Here is a 21,517-nt window from a genome sequence, read left to right as displayed (position 1 = left end):
AGAGTAGCTAAGATCAAAAACTCAGGTGACAACAGATGCTGGTGAGGATGTGGAGAAAGAGGAACACTCCTCCATTGTTGGTGGGATTGTAAGCTGATACAACTACTCTGGAAATCAGTCTGGAGGTTCTTCAGAAAATTGGACATTGAACTACCTGAGGACCCAGCTATACCTCTCTTGGGCATATACCCAAAAGATGCCCCAACATATAACAAAGACACATGCTCCACTATGTTCATAGCAGCCTTATTTATAATAACCAGAAGCTAGAAAGAACCCAGATGCCCTTCAACAGAGGAATGGGTACAGAAAATGTGGTACATCTACACAATGGAATATTACTCAGCTATCAAAAACAACGGCTTTATGAAATTCGTAGGCAAATGGATGGAACTAGAAAATATCATCCTGAGTGAGGTAACCCAATCACAGAAAAACACACATGGTATGCACTCACTGATAAGTGGATATTAGCCCAAAATCTGGAATTAGCCAAGATACAATCCACAGACCACATGAAGCTCAAGAGGAAGGATAAGCAAAGTGTAGATGCTTTATTCCGTCTTAAAAGGGGGAACAAAAATATTCATAAGAGGGGATATGGAGACAAAGTTTGGAGCAGAGACTGAAGGAATGGCCACTCAGAGCCTGTCCCACCTGGGGATCCAGCACATATACATACAGCCACCAAACTTAGACCATATTGATGAGACGAAGAAGTGCATGCTGACAGGAGCCTGATTAGCTGTCTCCTGAGAGGCTCAGCCAGAGCATGACAAATGCAGAGGTGAATACTAGCAGCAAACCATTGAACTGAGAACAGGGTCCCAGTTGGTGGAGTTAGAGAAAGGATTGAAGGAGCTGAAGGTGTTTGCAACCCCATAAGAACAACAATAGCAACCAACCAGAGCTCCTAGGGAATAAACCACTACCCAAACAGTACACATGGGCAGAACCCATGGCTCCTGCTGCATATGTAGCAGAGAATGGCCTTGTTGGGCACAAATGGGAGGAGAAGCCTTTGTTTATGTCAAAGCTGAAACCCCCCTGCCCCCATTGTAGGGGAGGCGGGAAGGAGGCGTGGTTGGGGTGGGGGAACACCCTTACAGAAGAAGTTGAAGGGGAATGGAATACGGGGCTTATGGAGGGGAAATCGGGAAAGGGTATAGTATTTGAAATGTAAATAAAAAAGTCCAATAAAAATATTACAAAATATTTAAGAAAAGAAAAGGAAAAATAAAGTTGAACCTTTTATCCTGTGCTCTCTCTCACACCCATGGGCCTGCATGGCACTGTGGAGGTACTTTTACCTCAGCAGCCGCACACTGCCCCCAAGTATTCTCTGAGAACCTTTCAACCTGTGCTAGTGTTAGCACCTGTAGGGCCACATGGCGCTGTGGGGTGTCATGCACTCTCTTTAATGCCAGCACCCGTGGGGCCACATGTCACTTGGTTCCCTCTGACCCGCTCTAGTGCTGGCATCTGTAGGGCCACATGGCACTGCAGGAAATCCTTATCTCAGCTGCCCCCAAGTACTCTCAGTCCCAGGTCTGCGGTCATTCCAGCCTGGCACCTTGTCACTCTGCTTCCTGGAGTTATTTCTGGCACCTGTGGGGCCATATGGAACTAACCATAATTTATCTCTGGTTATCTCTCCTGGCGGCTCTCTGCCAGCCGTGAACTCTCTGGTTCCAACTACCCGGTAAAATCAAGACTCAACAACTGTAACCCAACAATCAGGTTCATGTAAATTCTCAATCCACAATACATCCTCACAATCAACTCACAACCAATTGATAACGATATAAACTGCCCACCCACCTAGATAAGATACATTTTCCTATAGAAATACATCCCTTAAGAACTATACGTAACTCCCATGGCAATTCAAGACCACCTGGATCTGAGTCATCCTTCTCTGTCTCCTTCTTGATTCTCTTCCTCTTTCCTCTTCTCTCCCACCTTAGAAAAGTTTTGTCCCTGCCTTATTTTTTTTTTTTTTACTATCCAGTCATGGCCTTGACCTAACTTGTGCGAGCCTTCACCTGCATATAGACATCAACCTACACTGTGGCATCATATTAGTACTGAAATCGTTTTTAGATATCAGAGTATTTCAGGTGTCGGGGTTAATATTACTCATTTTAAGGCAATTTTTGGAGTGTGGATGCCTGATTTGGGTCGGGATGGTTATTTAGTCCTATATTTTCACTCTGTATAGATAAAATAGCATTTTATTTGCATATAAATGCATATCTATGGGTATATGCATATGTATGTATGTGTATAGAAATAGAATTACCTGTTCTGAAGGACTATAAAGGAAATCAGATACTATAAGTATATGCTATGGTTCCTCACAAGTCGCGGATTAACTATAAACTTTCCCCTTGTCCTACCCCCACGCATGCCTATTTTAAGGCACTTTCAGGATGGTACAGGCAGGGCAGAAAGCCTGGTGTGAACCTTGAGCAGGTTATCTCCTCTCTCTAGGTCTCACCTTTCCCGATTTTAAAACGGAGAGCATTGCTGATAGGTAGTCCTACTGTGAGATCAAAAGTCACACCTAAACGTTCTCGGTCCCTGGTCTGTGCTCCACAAAAGCTTACCCAAATTAACATCATTGCTGTCTTGTCTTCCTCCTAAGCCATCGCCACTTGCAGGGCTTTGTGCGGCTGACAGGCACACAGACTTGTCATTCTGAATGGTTTCTGCTGATCCTGACGACAAAGTGTTGGATTATCTGCTTTAATCAATACATTAGAGTTACGCTCAGTCTTCATTAGCAGATGAAACTTCTTAAAAAACCCAATTTATCCTACTTACTGAAATCATCATACTTGTGTAATTAATGCTGTATTCAAGTGTCTTGCGCTAAAGCACAGATCTAACTCTCTTGGGAAGAAAAGAATATAAAACTTTAAGGACTACTGTCTGATTGAGTGCCAGGCTTACGATTCAATGATGAGTGAAACAATGTTCTTTATTTTCTTTTGGTATAAGACTTTTTCATTGATACCCGTAGCCTGGATATAGTTTACATGGACTGAGGGAAGTCTATGTACACTGAAGATCGAGCTTGTGAGCTGGGCATATAACTCCATTGTAGAGGGCTTGTCTATCTTGTATAAAGCCCTGGGTTCAATCCCCAAATGCTGCATAATCAGGATATGGCAAAAATTGCCTGTAATCCTAGCATTGAAGAGATATGGGCAGTGGGATCAGGAGTTCAAGGACATCCTCCAGGACACGGGGAGTTTAAGGCAGCCTGGGGCATGGGAGACTCTGAAACAAAAGGACTGAATTTGTTAGACCTCGGACCATGGTTTTTTCAGTGTATTTTGTTGCGTGGCTTCAAGCTTCTGTTTTGTTTGGTCCTTGCATATTGTCTCTGTAGATCAAGCTAAAAGTGTGTATTTTTCTTCAGCATGGGTCACTTTTCAGTTTGTGCAATACCTTTTAAGAGTGGCCCATGAAAGACAGCATATCAGGATTACCTCTTCTGCCCACCCTTTGGCCAGGCTCAACCACTGAGCTCGTAAGATGAGCAATCGTCACTCTCGATCAACGGGCATGGGTGGGAAGTGCAGGTAGTTTTTTCCTTCCTCCTCTTTTGAGATCCAGATTTGGGCCAGTCAACGTGTCATTTCCTCTTGGAAGGCAATCTCTTTCTTGATAGTCACCTTTGGTTTTCAGTCTGTTTCTTTGGTTTATTTCATTCATATTGAGAGAGGTATAAAAGTTATAATCATCTACATTCTTCCTTTTCGGTTATTTAATAGTCCATGTATCATTTTTTTTTCTGCCCTTAATAGAACACAGCCCTCATAACAAACTATTTGTGTGGTGTGAGAAGAAAAGGTTCCAGTGTTCAGTTTGTGTCAGGCCCCTACATGCATGCCTATTTTCCTCAGTTTTGCATCAGATAATATAGAGGGCTAACGGGCACAGCCTTTGTTATTTCCTTCATTTGCTTTGTTTTTATTCCAGCAGTGATCATTTAATTAAAGCACTATTCATTAGCCTCCATCTGGCCAGGCTCTCTGAGAGTACTGAAGAACCAGCCGTAAACACACTTGTGCCTGCCTCCAGAAAGCTTCCATTCAGAGGCGATAAGAGAGATAGTTGTATGTCCGTCTAGTATAGAGGAAGTTGGGATAAAGATCAATGTAATTATAGGAGGCCATTTGGAACCTGCAAATAAAGTCAGCAGTGCAGTGTAAGAGTGGGACTTTAAAAGCTTGGGTAAACACTAGGAAGCCAAAACCAGAGGTGATAGTTTAGCTGCTTCTGGGGGTTAAGAAAGAACCAGTTGGAGAATCTTTCAGAATAAATAGTAGCTGTAAAAATCATGAAGCAGTAAGAATGTATGGGCCTGAGATGTGAGGGGAGAGGGAGACAGCAGGCAGATATGGACATTGTAAAACACAGGAGTCTCCACATGAGCGCAATTGGAAGCTAGCGGGTAGGAAGTCTGGGAGCGACGCTGTTTGTATTGATTACAGTTTAATCTCTGTGGATCTTGCTCTGAGAGTAGTTCACCGGGGTAAAAAGAATAATCGTGAAGAGCAGAAAGGAAGCCATTCCTGGGTCTAGGTTCAAACTGAAGACATTGTCGGCTACCGTGATCCAGCCACAGAGACTGTAGTCTCTGGATGTGCTTTGGACATACATATGCTCTGGTGGATTAGCCGTGTGGTTTGACACAGTGGAAATGATAAAGACGGAACTTTGTGAAAGATATTGATCACTGAAGTGGGGGGCACTGTAGCTTTGGGGAGAAGAACAACCTAGAGGCAAGAAAGTGCAAACGATTTATAGAAACAGTCTTAGAGAACTTTGCTGCGAGGAGGGACAGCCAGGCTGGACAGGAATGGGCATAGGACAGAGATTGGAAGCGTAGTACTTTTGGGCTCAAGAATTCCAGTTTCAGCAAAGCTCAGATGAAGGCCTGACGTGAGGAGACTGAGGTACAACTCAGGCTGATTGTATAGCAGGAGCTCGGGGGCTTGGCCGAACATGCCTATGGAAGGTAGACTGGTGTGCATGCAGGCAAATGTATGGAATGATATAATACTGATGGATTAATGAAGAGCAATTGTGAATAGTGATCCAGTTTAAATAAAAAAGTAAAGGAAAACAATCATGAGAGGCACAGATGTCCAGATGGTGTATTTTTTTTTTTTAATTATCGATAGCTGCCCCATGGGGAAGTGGCTGCTTTGCTCTGTTGTACACAACCATGCCCCATGAGCTGGAGGTGGGACTCTTCCGTTTAACTTTTCAGGCGCTCCAGCATGCATAAGGTCCATAAGGTCCAGCACGGGTTGTGGAGTGAATTTTTAAGTGTCTCGAGAAAGACAGCCTCTGTAGCAGGGACTGCTCACCAGATCACCGAACGTTTCAACAATACTCTCTGTGCACTTTGAAGGCCTTTCCCCCCCAGTACGTGTTTGTATGTATGTCGGATGAGCAAAATCTTAAGAGATGACTTGGCACTTAGACTGATGCTTTCATTTTGCACTCTGAGAGAGATGACTACATTTAAATCTTACGCCGCTGCAGAGATCACCTTTTAAGACACCAAAATTAGCATCACACAGCCGTGGCTTTCCTAGGAAATCTTTCTTTGCATTTTGTAAAATATTGGAGAGACTATCCCCTTTGACCAATTATAAGCATGCTCATACTTCATAGAACAGTGTACTATATTCTACAGCCTAAAAAAATCTCAAATATTGCCTAACGTCTTTAAAATTACGGTTTCAAAAGCCTGCTTTGTAGGTGGCCATATTTTATGTTACAAAATGGCTATTGGCTTGTTTTATAGACCTTCACAGCGAGTTTTATTGCAGACATCATGTGAAAGCTAAGAGTTCATATTTTAGAAAAATCCTGGTTCCCTTTAATATAAACGATCACAAATCTGTCACCCGTGGATGGCCCTCACATCTTCTCCGTGAAGCTATTTCTATTTTCTTTGTGTCCTGTAGTCAGTTATTTCTTTTGTTTGAAGCATAAAAATATTTTAGCTAAAGCACCCTTTGTAGACTTCAAATGTTATATCTTACATGTGTTCAGCCTATTCTTTTTTTTTTTTTTTGATTTTATAGGTTGACAGATTTAGGTTTTATTTTTTTAAAAAGTCCCTGCTTTTGTCTTCTGAATACAGATTTCCTAAAGTTAAAACCTTCGTCTCCATCATGATATATCCTTTCCATATAGCCAGTTACCGTCGTCTCTGTGCTCCTTCTACCCATTCCTAGTCTTGTTTGAGACTCAGCAAATTAAGAGTTGGAGTAAAGATCTGAGCTGGATCCCCAGAACTATGTTTTGTAATGAAAACACTCAAACGTGGCACTGTGCTTGGTCATCCCAGGGCTGTGGGGGCAGGGATAGGTAGATTCTTGGATCTCAGTCAGCATAGCCTATAGGCATGGTCTGCCAGACTGTGTAAAAAAATGTAGATGACCTCTCAGGAATGACATCAGTTTGCCCTTTGGCGTTTACATACAAATGCACATGCACATATGCATGTATGCCCTGAGACCTTAGATATTCATCTAAGTGTGTTCAGTATTAGATATGGCCGGCCGTAGAAGCCCTAGGATCAGTGCCTCCCAACCTCTTTGCTGTCTGTACTCTGCTCATCTTTTCTCCGGGAACATTTCATGTACAAGTAGAGACACTTAATGAAGTAGAATGTCAAGCTTGGATAGGGGCAACAGTGGGAGAACCCTTCCAACAGCTTCTGTGATATCAGCAATGGCTTATACGGTTTGAAGAGGACCCCCAGCGTGTCTGAAATGGCTCTTTCATGGATCTAGTTCAAGCTCTTCATTTTAAGGCTGGAACCAGTATATCAAAGATTTTTAAATAGTTCACTCTAGGTTATGTTCCTGGGAAATGACAGAGGAGGCAAAATAGGTCCTTTACTTCTGAGGGTAGCATACAGGAGTATTAAAAGTAATTTATTAACTTGTTTGATTGAATATATTACTACTACTACTACTACTACTACTACTACTATTATTATTATTATTATTATTATTATTATTATTATTATTATTATTATTTAGTATACCACACTAGATTGGATCTAATTTTAGAATCAGAAATTTAATAAACTAGAAGGGACTAGCTGAGCTGCATTCTATTAGAAACTTCATATAAATTATATTAACTTCAGAAGCCAGAACACAAAGTCACAAGTGACATATATATGTGGACTATGATAACTCTTTTTATTTCTGAGTGGTTCTAGAAATTAGGACTGTGCATATAGTAGGCAAGCACTCTACTACTGAGTCATATACACATATACATACACACACATATAGTGTATCCCACTATAATTCATTATAACATAAAGATCACTTAGACTTCTATAAACAGAGTCTATATTTCAGTGTTCCCTTTTATAACTAAAAGCTATATTGTGTACATGTATGTGTGGTATGTGCTTGTAGGTGTGCCCTTGTATGTTTATGTGCAGGCCAAAGGAGAGTTCTAGACGTCTTCCTGTATTGCTGTCTGCCTTGTTTCCTTGAGATAGGGACTCTCACTGACCCTTTGTTTCTTTTGCTTTATCTGAACTTAGTGTTTGCCTCTGTTTTTTTTTTAATGCATAATTTTCCTTGTTCCTGTTGCTAATTCCTCTCACATCTTTTCAGTAGCCTGACAATGTAATTTTTCACAAAGTCTGCCACGTTAGGCATAGTGTCATTTCTGACATCTTTATCTTGAAGGCATCCCTCCTGGTGCTATGCTTTCTGTACCTAACCGCACTCACCATATTGAGTATGTCTATTCATTTTTTTTCTCAAATGTGGCATCTCTTCTTGGATCTCATGGTTTTGTTCTCCCTTTTTGAGATATTTTGTTTGGGTATACCTTTTGTAATTTTGTCAAGTTAATACAGGATTACAGAGCAGTCAAAACGACAGCACACTCTTTTTTCTTTGATCCCCCTTTTCACCATCAAAGAGCCTCTTGGTGTTTCCTGGTGTTGTTTCTTTGGTTCTGGAATATTCCCTCTTCATGCCGTATATAGTTTGATGTAGTTTGTCTCCAGGATCTTTAGGGGAAATGGCATTTGGAAACAAATCTCAAAGGCATATGGCTAGAATGCCATCTTACGAATACCATAATTCTGCAATATGGACTCTGAGGAATGTGGAAATATGGAAACCCGTTTCTGCCTGTTGGTTGTAGAGTAAGTGGACAGATAAAAAGTCTACAGACAATAAAAGTTTAGCATCAAAGTAGAATCTAAAGACCTTTGTAGAATACACATGATTAGTTTTTTATATAAATTAGCTCACTGTCCTTTTCTAAACCCAGGGTGAGGAAACCTGAGAAAGAATAGTTTCAGAGATGGGCTCTAAACTTTAAAGGATAGGTTTGATCTTGTCAAATGGAGATGGTAGAAAGGACATTATAATGTAAGCATAAAATTTTTACATGGTCATACTATCAATAATATTCTAGAAAAAAACTGAAACATTACTTGGACATGAAGAGAATATAAGAGAGAAGTAGAGGTTAAAGTTGGGGAAACAAATTGCAGAAACGTTATAGAGGATGACAGTGTCTTAGTTGGGAAGGGACACCATGACCACGGCAACTCTTATAAAGGAAAACATCTAATTGGAGCTGGCTTACTGTTTCAGATGTTTAGTCCAGTATCATGGCAGGAAGCATAGTGGCCTGCAGGCAGCCATGGCGCTGGAAAAGGAGCTGAGAGTTCTACATCTTGATCTGCAGGCAACAGGAGAAAGACCATGTCACCTTGATCATACTTGAGCTTATAAGACCCCAAAGTCCACCTCCATGGTGACACAGTTCCTCCAACAAGGTCACCCCTCCTAATAGTGCCACTCCTTGTGGGCCAAGCATTCACACACATTAGTCTGTGGAAGCTATTCAAATTACTGCAGGCAAATTACTACAAGTAAACTACGGGTTTACGTTCTAGATAACGTGACTAGAGGAATTTTGTGGAGTAGATGCTGCTCTGATTAGGTCATCCCAGAACGTCACCTCAGTGGATTCACTGTTGTTTTTTTGTATCTTGCTTATTTAACTTAGCAGCCTGCATTTGAGAGCTGACCATGTCGTTGAGTAGAGTCTGCCCCAGTTTTTGACTCGAATTCCATGGCTTGCATGGAGTGTATTTTTTACTCTCCACTTCCTGTTTGGGCTTTAACGATTTCCCCAAAATGGAATCTCACAGTATGTGCCCTTTGGAACATGGATTCCTTCTCCCTTAGCATATTTTTGTGGTACAGGCATGTTAGGTTATCCTGACCTTTTTATTCATTCTATGATTAATTGCTCATGGAGTAGTATACAATGTTCCATTGATGAGTGCTTCCTTCATACGATTATCAGTGGCGTTGTTTCAATGTTTTGAGTAATGGTGCTCTGCACATTTGTGTTTGAGTCTTTGTATGGACAGGAAGTTCTAAGCTTTTGGGTTTATATAAATAGCACTAAAAATGTGAGTGCCTTTTTTAAAATTAAGATTTATTTATTTGGGGTGTGTGTGTGTGTGTGTGTGTGAGTGTGTGTGTGTGTGTGAGTGTGTGTGTGTGTGTGTGTGTGTGTGTGTGTGTGTGTGCACGCGCATGCCTGCCTTCCTGCCTGTATAGAGGACAGAATAGGAATTGTGTTCTTTAGAGCTAGAGTTATAGGCATCTGTGGACCACCCGGCTTGTTACTTTCCGGGACCCAAACTCCTATCCTCATGATGGTACATCAAGCAATCAAGCACTCTATCACAGGTCCATCCATCTTTCCAGCCTAGTACCCATTTAGGAAAATGATTTGTCTATTTTCTCACAGTGAAGCTTTGAGGTATAGAAAGTTTTAAATGTTGAATTTACAGGTGTATATCTTGTCCAATTCAAATAACTCTCAGTGCTCTGGTTTTGATGTGGAACTAATAAAACATTCATAAAAGCTTGTTTATCCATTGTCTTCCGGATACTATTAAATATTAAATTAATATCACTAAATTTTATTATGTTATTGAATATATTAAGCCAAGTATTATTAAATCAACCTGTATTTACTTGTATTATTAGCAAAAGCCGAAAGTTATTTCTTTGGTGGTGTTGGGGATTGGGCCCAGGTCCCTGTGAATATTAAGCAGGTGCTTCATCATTGAGCTCTACATGTTAGCCCTACATTGTTTGTCTTTAAATCTTAAATATTCCTCTTGATTTTGCTCTTTTCCATTCAGTGTGTGATGTACTGATATTGCCTTTGACTGACATCCCTTTTATGGCAGCTCATGGATCTTGGCATAAGTCTTAAGAGATCATGTTAGTGTACAAATCTGATATGTAAAATACAGGCATGATTACTTTATGCTGTGGGTGTGGTTTTGTTACTATTTCCCTGTCTCTGGACTGATATCTCACAAGTCAGTAGACATCTTTAAGGATTATTTTAGACCGACAGATGAGAAATCATACAGTTCCGTCTGATGGCTTAAAGGATGGAGGTTCCTCCGAGGCCGTGTGTTAATTTTGTCTTGGGTCCATGTGATGTATGACGTCACTCTGAGGGTCACAGAGCTGTGTCTTCCACATTGTTTCTTTTAGCATTGCTGATAGACAGAGTGCCTTGGAGGCTGAGCTGCGGACAGTGCAGACGTCTCGTAGAGACCTGGAGAACTTTGTCAAGTGGCTTCAGGAAGCAGAAACCACAGCAAATGTGCTGGCCGATGCCTCTCAGCGGGAGAATGCTCTTCAGGACAGTGTCCTGGCCAGGCAGCTCAGACAGCAGATGCTGGTAAGTGTGTAGGAAGCCACAGGCAGCAGTGTCCTCCTGAGCCCCTGCTGGCCACCTGTATGTTGATTACTGCTCCAAGGTGAGGCTGTCTGTGCCTTGAGTTATGGAATCCACGTTGTCTCATGAATAATTGATTTTTTTGTATATGACTTGCAGAATACACAATATACTTAATATTAGGGTGAAGATCTACCTTGTTTTATGGAAATAATTGTATATTTATAGCTAGAGACTCAGGACTGCTTGGTGTTCTGTCATTTTAAGCCCTTGGGTGATCAGTGATATTATAAGGACATTTTACCTTCATACGAATGGGGAATTATTATAACTTATATTATTATTATTATTATTATTATTATAACAAATATTGTATTTATTATTTATAACAATTAATTATGTTTATACTATACTTAAGGTAAGTACTTGCTATAGAAACTTCAAATCTCTGTGATTCAGTTACAGCCAGACCTATTAGGCTCAAAAGCATTATTTATGTATTTACTCTATAATCATGATTACATGTGTAGCCCCATTTCAAGTAATGGCACTTCTGTGCTCTTGAGTCCTTTTCTCTTATTATGGGTCCGTGGAGTAACCCTTAGATAAACCTTCTCCATTACGACTTAATTTAAAAGTTCTTCAGCAGGCGTATCTCCTGTGTGCCAAGGCGAGATAATACATTTCTTCTACATGCTGTGAATTATTTGCAAATACGTGAATCTACCACGTTGAATACTCTCTTCTGGTATTGCGGTGAACATGTGTTCTATTGTCACTTGATGCATGTATTTTACCTACCTTAGTTGGTCTTCGATCGTAAGAAATGCTAATTTTGTTGTTTCCATGGTGTTTCAGGAGCAAGTCTCAAGTAAATTTGCTTGGTTCTAACTCCTGCAGTTGACATTGTTAACAGTTGAGCACTGTTAACCATTTTTTAATCCATTCTTAAGAATTTTTTTCGTCTTGAAACATCTAAAAGACCCTTTCATAGAATATCAGCAAATTGGATTAAAGGTCTAGAGGCCTTCTTAAAACTATTACTCATAAATTTTCTAAGTTAAAAAACAATTGTTATTAACGTGTTAACACTGTGCTGTTGCTGCACCTCCTACAAGTGAACACACGCATGCACACACACACGCATACACATACATACACACATACACACACACATGCACACACGCATACACATACATACACACATACACACACAGATGCACACACAGATATACATGCATACACAGACACACGCATACACACTCTCGCACGCACATGTTCACACACCGACCCGCACGTAAACATTCACACTCCCATGCACATGCGTACACACACATGCACGCACACAGTAAGTTTGAAAAACTCTTCTAAAACAGATTTGTTTGATTTAGAAGGGGCTTATATATAATTCATCCTTATTTGTGAAGACTCTTACTGTCTCATTATGGAGAGTCAGGGGCTGGCAAGAGTGGCTTAATAGGTAATGTCTTTGCCACAGAAGCATGACGACCTGAGTTTGGATTTCTTGCATTGTCAAGGGCTGGGTGTGAAGGTTGCCTCATGGTGGTCTTGTGGTGCGTCTTCTAGCTCAGGCTGTGGTAGGAGGGTGGAGACAGTGAGCATAGGCTCTCAGTGGCTAAGCAACTTTTCCTAATCTGTGAGCTCCAGGTCTCAAATAATGGCTTGGAGTGGTGGACCTCTCACCCCATGCCTTCATGAATCTCCCAGGGCTCTCCCCCCCACCCCCACACACATATGCACATAGGCACCCCAGCCAACACAAAGAAATGGTAAAAAAGAAAGAGAAGCAAATATCAGAAAAACTATCTGGGCTTGCTCATTTCTTATGCGTTACACACATACTGCTTTTGCGACTCGCTGATGGCTGTGTCCAGGCGAGTATCAAAGTTAAACGTGCTCCTTTCCTTCACCGTCTGGTCCCTCAGAATGTGGCCATTAATGCGAATTGCTAAAATATTTTGAGAAAGTCCCAATTTCAGGAGGCTGCAGTGGGGATTTGGTGTGTGTAAATGCTAAGACCATATTACCTTTATGATTTAAACAACTATAAATTTGATCTACACATGCTCACAGGTATTTAACGTATGCAGTGGTGTTAATTTCAATGCACCCCAGTAAGCAACAACTTGTGGGAAGGAAAGAAGGTTCCAATTGAACTCTGCTTATACCCTAGCCGCAGCAGAACACAGGCCTGTTGGAGTCTCATGGTGTTTTCTCACACATTTTCTCCTAGGATATATTCTTATCATAGCTCCAACTCCTCTCAATATTTAATGAATATGCAAGCTACGGGAGAAATAAATTTAAATAGAAATGGTAGGACTCTTTTAAATGAAAATAACTAAGCTGGATATTACTTGTCTTACGGCAAACGGTGACATCCCAAGGAGGCTGCTGGCTAACATACGGAGAGATAATGTGTGTGGTAATTGCTTCTCAAAAAAATTATCTGATGTTGCTAAAATAGTCCGCTTGGGCTCACGGGGAGGAGGGCCTTTGCTAACCGCTGAGTCCGATACTTGTTTATCCGAAGACAAATGTGGAATGTGTTTGTCTTCAGGATGTCTCACGGCATGGCGGTTTACGTGGTTTTCACCTTCTGCCCTCCTATATTGGATACTCTTAGTTTATAACTCTCCCATTGTATTACTCTAAAAAAAAAATTAGTGAAAGGACTTTCATTCTGGCCCCTTACGGGTAGATGGTTGTTAGAGACTGGGTGGCCACTGGCTGAGTATCTCTGGGATAAAGGTATTGAAAATTTCCCATGGGTTTGTAGATTATTCTCAGTTGTGTGCCTGATTCCAAAGGGAAACTTGTTTAGAAATGGAAAGGTATGTGAGGAAACCAGAAAAGACCTGAAATCGTGGAATAAATTTGCTGGTGTTGAGCTGCTGGTAGTGGTGAGACATCTGAGATTTCTGTGTAAGGTGTGTTTACTTCAGTGTTCTCATGTTGCATGATCAGGGGATGGATGGATCTATCCTGTCATCTATCATTTGTCTATCCGTCTGTCCATCTGTCCATCTATCATTTGTCTATCCTTCTGTCTGTCTGTCTGTCTGTCTGTCTATCTATCCATCCATCATCTACTTATCCATCTTTCATCTATCCATCCATCATCTCTATCTACCTATTTGCCATCCACCCATCCATCCATCCATCCACCCACCCAACCATCCATCCACCCAACCATCCATCCATCCATCCATCCATCCATCCATCCACCCACCCAACCATCCATCCATCCATCCATCCATCCATCCATCCACCCACCCAACCATCCATCCATCCATCCATCCATCCATCCATCCATCCATCCATCCACCCAACCATCCATCCATCCATCCATCCATCCATCCATCCATCCACCCACCCACCCAACCATCCATCCATCCACCCACCCAACCATCCATCCATCCATCCATCCATCCATCCATCCATCCACCCATCCATCCATCCATCCATCCACCCAACCATCCATCCATCCATCCATCCATCCATCCATCCATCCATCCACCCGTCCATCCATCCATCCACCCAACCATCCATCCATCCATCCATCCATCCATCCATCCATCCATCCATCCATCTATCCATCCATCCATCTGCCGGCCCGCCCGCCCGCCCGCCCGTCCGTCCACCCACCCACCCACCCACCCACCCACCCACCCACCCATCCATCCATCTATCTATCTATCTATCTATCTATCTATCTATCTATCTATCTATCTACCTATCATCTACCTATCTGTCATCTATTTGTCCTGAGATGACACGCTCACTGTTTGTATTTGATTCACATGTTGTGCCAACCAGATGTAAAGCCCCATGGAGATATGTCATGAAGATACAATTTATACCATGTTCAGTTTAAAGATGATTCTGAGTATATTTTAATAAAGAAGGGCTTGGGAGCTCAATGGTGGTTGAAGACTTTCTGGGCCATTTCTTTTAAGGGCAGGGGTATTTTTTACTCTTGTATTTATGTTTTTGTTTTTCTTCTAGGCAGAGATCTTTCAGCAAGGAAAAAAAAACTTGATTTTGTTGACTTGCTAAAGAGAGAGCTGAGCAGTATATGGTGGGGAGGTTGGGGGGCGGGGCTTGTGTACCTGGCAGTGTATGGTATATTTAATCTGCTGGTGATGGGGATGTCATGAAGGGGATTAGACAAGAGAGTAAGGTGTCAGATTCTCCAACTTAGAGGAGTCTAGTTGACGACTCTGTGAGGAATGGGTCATCCTCAGTGACAGAAACAACATGGCACCTGCTAGGATACTCAGGTTCATGCATACCAGAAGTGATAGCAGCTAGAAATACGGCTCTGGCGTGAGTCTAAGGCCTTGGTTGGGAGGGGGTGAGTATGAGATTGCATGTGGTGGTCCAGGGTGAGATTGGTCTCTTGGGAGAAGGTATGGGAGTAACAGTAGAAACGTGTTTGGGTTTGAAGGGATGGCAAGTTCAATTTTGATTAAAGCAGAACAAAGTGTTAAGAGTAGCCTCCAGGGGAAGGTGCCAGATTCGGCTCTTTTTAATTTATTGTTCTTAAGAAGAAGCTGTTGTTGATTTAAAAACTCAATTTATTAATTGACACACTTATCTTAATTTTTATTGCCACAGTCCAGGGCGTTCATTATTTTAATTACAATTTAAATGTAAGCTCTGTGGGTTTTGTAGTATCACTCATTGAGAAGCATTGGCTCTTTTCTGGGTGAACTCCAGAGTCGCTGTGGCCTTTCCGGTGTAGGTGTGGAAATGTGCTGATTTGATTGGAAAGACTGTATTTTAGAATTTTCATCCCGTCTCGTCCTGTGCTTCTACTTCTATCCCACAGGAGACAGAAGAACATTCAGCTCTCCCCCTGTACCCAACAGTGTGCTTGTGGGGCGAACACCCATTTCACCTGTTGGCTCTGGAACAGGAATTGTACAGGTTAAGCATCCCTAACTTAAAGCAGACAAACAAAAGACTGAAACCAAGATGCTCTCTATGCTACCATGAGGTCTTACATGTTCCACACACATTTCCTCTCATGACACAGAATCATCAATAACGCTATAAAAACTGTCCTTGGAGTTGGTGCTCATTAAGGTCCGTGTGAAACGCAAATTGACTGTTGTGTGTAGGCTTGGGTTCCACCTCTGGAACACCTCAGTGTATTTATGCAAGTATGTTATTCCATGATGAGGAAAAAAAAAACCCAAAAGCCAAAAGCAAAACAAAAACAAAAAACAAACAAGACCTGAAGCCTCAAACACTCCTGGGCCCAAGCATTTCAGGTGTAAGATGTTCAACTTGTAAGTTCATATTTTTTATAGCTAGTCTTCTGTACGGTATTTACACACTGTGTTGTTTATTTACATTCTGTAATTCAGTTTTTTTGTATACTCAAAAAACTGTACAGCCATAGCTCCTGTCAAGACCACCTCACCACCAGTACCACATAGACACCTCAGAATCCTACTTTCCCCTTTAGGATTACTTGTCATTTTCAGCCCTTCAGACTCCTGACCTGGATTCTTCACTAATCTCTTTCTTATCTGCCTAAGAACTAGCATTTCCAATTAATGCTAATGGGCCATTTTGGGTGGCTTTGGCAGCCTTGCCAGGAGGAGGCAGTATAGATTCTCAATAAGGAGCTGATGGAAAATTGTATGCAGGCCGAATTTTCCCGACAAACCAGCTCTGTTAAACCCAATCTCGAGACCTTAAATCACACGAGTGTGAAGGACTCAGGAGACAGGGGAAGAAAAAGAAGTTCCCGAAAATGTCAATTTTCTGATGGTAACATCACGGAGAAGTGACTGGACAGTGTTCCCTGGGCAATCAGAATAAGCCAGACCTTGATAATGTGCTACATGCCGGCTTAGTTTCTGCTGTGCCCTTTGGCTCAGCCACTTAGTCATTCTGGGATACTCTGTCCTCTAAGACATTAGACTCAAACTGGTTATCATAGTGCGAAATGCGTATCAGACATGTATGTATACATGCACATGTATGCAAACAAATATGAGTGCACGCGCGTACACACACACACACACACACACACACACACACACACACACTGGCCCGTCATATGTTATTATACAATTGTTATTTCGGATTTCTTATATGTGAAATTGAAACAGCTCCTTGACAGAAAGCTTATGAAGACGATGTTTAAGAGGGAGATGGAGGAGGTGGCCATGATCTATAGTCGTTGCAGCCTGCCTGTTTTTAACTTGGCTGTTTACTTAGGGGGCTCCTACTTGATTTCTAGCGTGATTTACTCCTATGTGGGGATCTGGAAGCCTATCTTTTGGCTCTGCCTTTGGAGCTTAGGTAAACCCGTATCCCTAGGTAAATATGTTCAGTTTTGTCTTGGAGACACTCTGCCCAGATCGGCTTAAGGTGTTTTATTTGCCCAGAGTGGGCTTCTGTCCTTCGAGACAAATCCCTCTGTGCTCCTCAGTATTTCTACTCATCCCACAAGCACAGCCAGAGCGGAGCCGCGTTCCTCTGGGAGTGCTCACATCCCTCGGTAAAGCATCAGGCTCCCTGCCGCTCGGTGTCTCCTCACGTAAACCCAGCCACCAGGCGTGCACCGTGGCAGTGATGGGGTTCGCTCTCTTTCCCCAGGGGAAGTTGGCTTTGTATCTTTAGCTTTAGTGCTTCACTTAATATCTCCTCGGCTCCGGAGCGCTCTCTTTCCCTGCAGCCAGCAGTGCTTGGCCGCCCTGCAACTTGCTTCATTTCTGGCCATGCCAGGCTGAGCAGGTCCTGGCGGTGAGCATCTGCTGGGGGCTGTCTGGGTGGCGTTCTTCAGTGTTTTTGTCTAATCCAGAAGTTGATGGACTCCCAGACTCCTTTTCTCTAGAACCTTAACAACAACACCCTCCCCCCCTTTATCTTTCAAATGCATGTCTGGAAACGAGCATGCTCAGAGAACTGGCAAATCATTGTCCAGTGACCGGGAGGAAATGATCGCTGCTCTTCATTTATAATGCAAATTCTGAGGACTCTTCAGAAGTGTGGTAAACTTAAAATGATGGCCGTGGTGAGAACGTCTCTGCAGAAAGTTGTGGTCTTGTTACACCGTTTACAAAGGATGGCAGTTTCCTCTCCGCGGTACCAGAAGCTCTGCAAGGTAACTGATTGGAAATAGGGAGTGGGTGTCTAAAGGATCCACTGTTGCCTGGCTGGGAGATGTACATCTTCCTTGCTCTTGTGAAGGGAAGGAAAAACTCCCTTTCCAGGCAACTGATTGCAAAAGCTGTTAAGAGGAATTGCTCCACTAAAATTTATTTAAGCCTCTAAAACAAGTACTGTTCTAGTACATATTTTACCATCCAGAGCCTAGTCTTCTGAGATGGGTCGTTTGGAGAAAATATGACAAACTATTTTCATTAAGACCTGTTACCTCTGGGGTACTTGGCAATATCTTAATATTTAATGACACATCCATCCAATGTTAAACTCCAGGAAAAATCAGAAAGAGAGCTCAAAATGGTCTCTTAACAGATTGCTTAATGCATTCTTCTTTTTATAGTTGATTTTTTTTTCCAATTAAGAAAAGTGATGTCCATTTTAGAGGCACAAGCTCAGCCCCATTGCAAATATTTCTTATATCCTTGGAGTCTCCACATGTCGTAGTTAAAGTTGGAGAACTCGATTTCCTGTGGACAGGTGGGTTGAGTAGTATTTTAGGATGTAACTTGTTTGACAGTTGTACATTTTGAATGTAATGTCAGTCATTCTAAGCACGGGCTGTCCGGCGTCCTCCTGTGTTGTTTTGGGTTAGTATTTGTTATTGCTGTCTCCTTATTTTTATAAAAGCGAGATGATATGATGTGAAAGTAAGATTAGAGCATCAGTAAGTCAATTTTTATGTTATTACAGTGATACACTCTTTCTCCCTGTAAAATTCTAAAGAAGGCACCTCACTGCTCTTTAAAAGACCAACTGATCTGTAATTGGGAAACCTGCCTCTTATGACGTTATTTTTCTGAAGATATTAAATTTGATGTGTTGAAGCACCTAGGCTCTGCCTATAAGGCAGCGGGGTCCAGGCTGGCAAGCTGGATTCTGTTTATCTGACTTTCTTTTTTTATCACACTTTTGTGCCTTACAGTTTGTCTAATTTAATGTATATCTGCCCAGAAACTTTCTTTTTAAAATGTAATTTTAGGAAATAGATTGAGGTAGGGAGAAACGTTTTAACGAAATACTGTGTTTCCATCTGTATTAGATTAGCTAAAGCTTGGTTCAACCTGTTAACCCAGTTAAAAAAGTACTCAACAAACTGTTGGCTATGTTGGGATTTGATCTATTTTAAAGAATTGGTGCGTTTCTGTAACATGTTTACCTTTTCACAAAGAGCCGGTTTTGATAATGGAGAAGAAAGCTCCATTCACTAATGTGTTAGCATTTTACTTTTTAACTATCGGAACAGAAACACAAATTATTAATACATGTTACTTTTTTTTTTTAAAAAGCTAATGGTATAAACGTATGAAGCATTAAAAGAAAAAGCTGGGTTATTATTTTTCTCATCTATTTCCGTGAGCATTTTCACAAAAGGAGAGGGGTTTTTGAGCTGTAAGGCCATGGGATGAGTTTACTTTGATGCTGCGTAAAGGGAAATTAAGGGGCTGGAGAAAGCTACGACAGTAGTCTCATGGTAGGACCCTAAATAGGGATGCGTTATGTTACAGAAGTCATGGGGAAGTTTAGTTCCAACAAGAGCGTTCTTTGGGAAGATTTATCGAGATTTGTAATTTCCCCAAGATGCCTTAGGATTTAAATAGTCAGCATGGGCATTACCTTTTGGAAACCCGAGGTTGTCTTATTTGCAACTGAAATTTACCCTTCATATATTCTCTACCGAAAGCTAATTTAGCTACTGCTCGGACAGTGCCATGGGGGACACACAGTTCCAGTACTTTCCAGTAGGTGTCAATGTAAGGCAGTGATATATGGGATTTGGGGACTCCAGACAGGGAAGTGGCATGATATTGATGATTATGGATAAATGAGCCGGTAACAGGTATATTTTATTTATCGTATTTGGGAAATGGATCCTAATTCCTGTCGTTATGAATAAAAGTTATAGGTAGAGAACTAAATGTCCGTTGTCCCTCTCTGTTAATGACACGGTATCTATAGCTACTGAATGTGCTTATTACCACTGGTGCTGCTGTGCTGTGCCGGAAGTTTGACCAGATGTGCTGTTTTCAGACTTAGCACCACACCACGCTGACCGCTCTTTCTTTTAAATTGCAAACATCGTCCTGGCTATTTTCCCCAATATCTCAAGCATTCTCTAAATTTAGTCCTTCAGAAAGGAAATGTTAAACACTCCAGTTTTTGCCATAAAAATACAAAAAGAATATATTTTAAGTTCATTTAAAGACTGGGAAGAGAGAGAGAGAGAGAGAGAGAGAGAGAGAGAGAGAGAGAGAGAGAGAGATTGCATCGCCCAAGGGAGGAGTCTATTTTGCATTCATCTTGGCATTTTTGAAATCCGATGTCTGAATATTTGTACCCTCTTTCTCTTTCTCATCTTTCTTTCTTTTGCCTGTTGTGTGGGACATCAGTCATTTATAAGTAAATGTAAAACAACTAGAAATTTTTGCACAATGTTCTTACTTTGAGTTTTATTTATTTATTTTTATATATTTCCCTTCTACTTCTCATAGGGGAAGGGGACAGGGATTGGCAGAACTTGGGAAAACTGCAGCTCTGAGTAACACCCTCCCCCCTTCCTCTTTTATATGCCGTTGTAGTGTTTTGCCTTTAAAAATATTTCTTTTTGGTTATACAACCCCTAAAATTTGGGCTGGAAACGGAAACATATCGGGTGCTGCCTTGAGATACAAGTAGAAGCATTTAAATTGCCCTGATGACCTAGAGCCACCCCACACTGGATACTAATTTCTCCTGATTTGGCTTAGATCACTTAGCTTCTTAAAAATATTAATGACTCCAAAGGATAATTTTTCCTCTCAGAACACGGTGGAACAGAAGCTGGATGTAAGTGACTTTTAAGAAGGGTACTGACTTTAACTTGTTTGCATTTTGTGATTATCTTGGCCTGTTTTCAGTCTTTGGCTTGAAAGCTGATTGAGGTTATGTTGAGTTAGAGAGGGATTTTGTAAGGCCCCCAACCCCCTCAGGGCCATGTTTAATGACATATTTAATAATTGACATGGTAAAAAGTAGATTCTTATAGGGTAGATTAGTGTATGAGTCATAGAACGCTGAAAAATGATTAGTATTATAAATTGAGTTCTTCATGACTTCAGCATTTTTATTGATTTAGCAAATTATTTTGATTTAGTTTTATGATTTTTATGCTGCTAGCATTTTAGCAGTTTGGCTAAAATGATTTTGTGCCCAGACATCTTGTCACGTGTCCTATCAGTTAAAATATTTTAAACATCCTGGTGTTTATTATTAATTCGAAGTTGTGCACAGATGCCGGGATGAGCAAGAAACATCTGTTCAATAATCATAGAGCATTGACTTGCTGTTGTGGTCAGCACTGTCCTCTTACAGCCTGGACTGCTCCCTTCTTTCTATGTGTTTTTCTCCCACCATTTGGTGACTGCTGGTTTACTAGTAGGGGACAATGGTGGCTTAGAAAACCAGGGATGATGAGTAATGTTTAAATGTAATCAGTTTCTGCTCTCCCATGTATGTATATATGTCTGTGTGTGTG

General features: G+C 41.4%; 1 protein-coding gene across 16 annotated transcripts in view; it reads left to right on the top strand.

The window, feature by feature from the left end:
* The window catches only part of Utrn (utrophin), a 503,427-nt gene that overhangs the window by 250,285 nt on the left and 231,625 nt on the right, over window positions 1-21,517 (top strand). For 12 of the 16 annotated variants that reach the window (XM_008758594.4, XM_008758593.3, XM_063281961.1 and 9 more), the window contains one exon: window positions 10,611-10,800. The exons of 2 other annotated variants lie outside the window; for them this stretch is intronic. In XM_008758594.4, coding sequence (XP_008756816.1) covers window positions 10,611-10,800 — 190 coding nt within the window. Of the gene's footprint in view, window positions 1-2,524; window positions 2,556-10,610; window positions 10,801-14,644; window positions 17,945-21,517 lie in introns of those variants that run through there. 2 more of the 16 variants (XM_039101962.2, XM_008758598.4) reach the window with 2 other exon arrangements.

The sequence above is a fragment of the Rattus norvegicus genome, chromosome 1 (genome assembly GCF_036323735.1).
Source record: "Rattus norvegicus strain BN/NHsdMcwi chromosome 1, GRCr8, whole genome shotgun sequence".
Taxonomy (NCBI): domain Eukaryota; kingdom Metazoa; phylum Chordata; class Mammalia; order Rodentia; family Muridae; genus Rattus; species Rattus norvegicus.
Note: the sequence above shows the minus strand (reverse complement) of the source record. Positions and strands in the feature narration are given on the sequence as shown.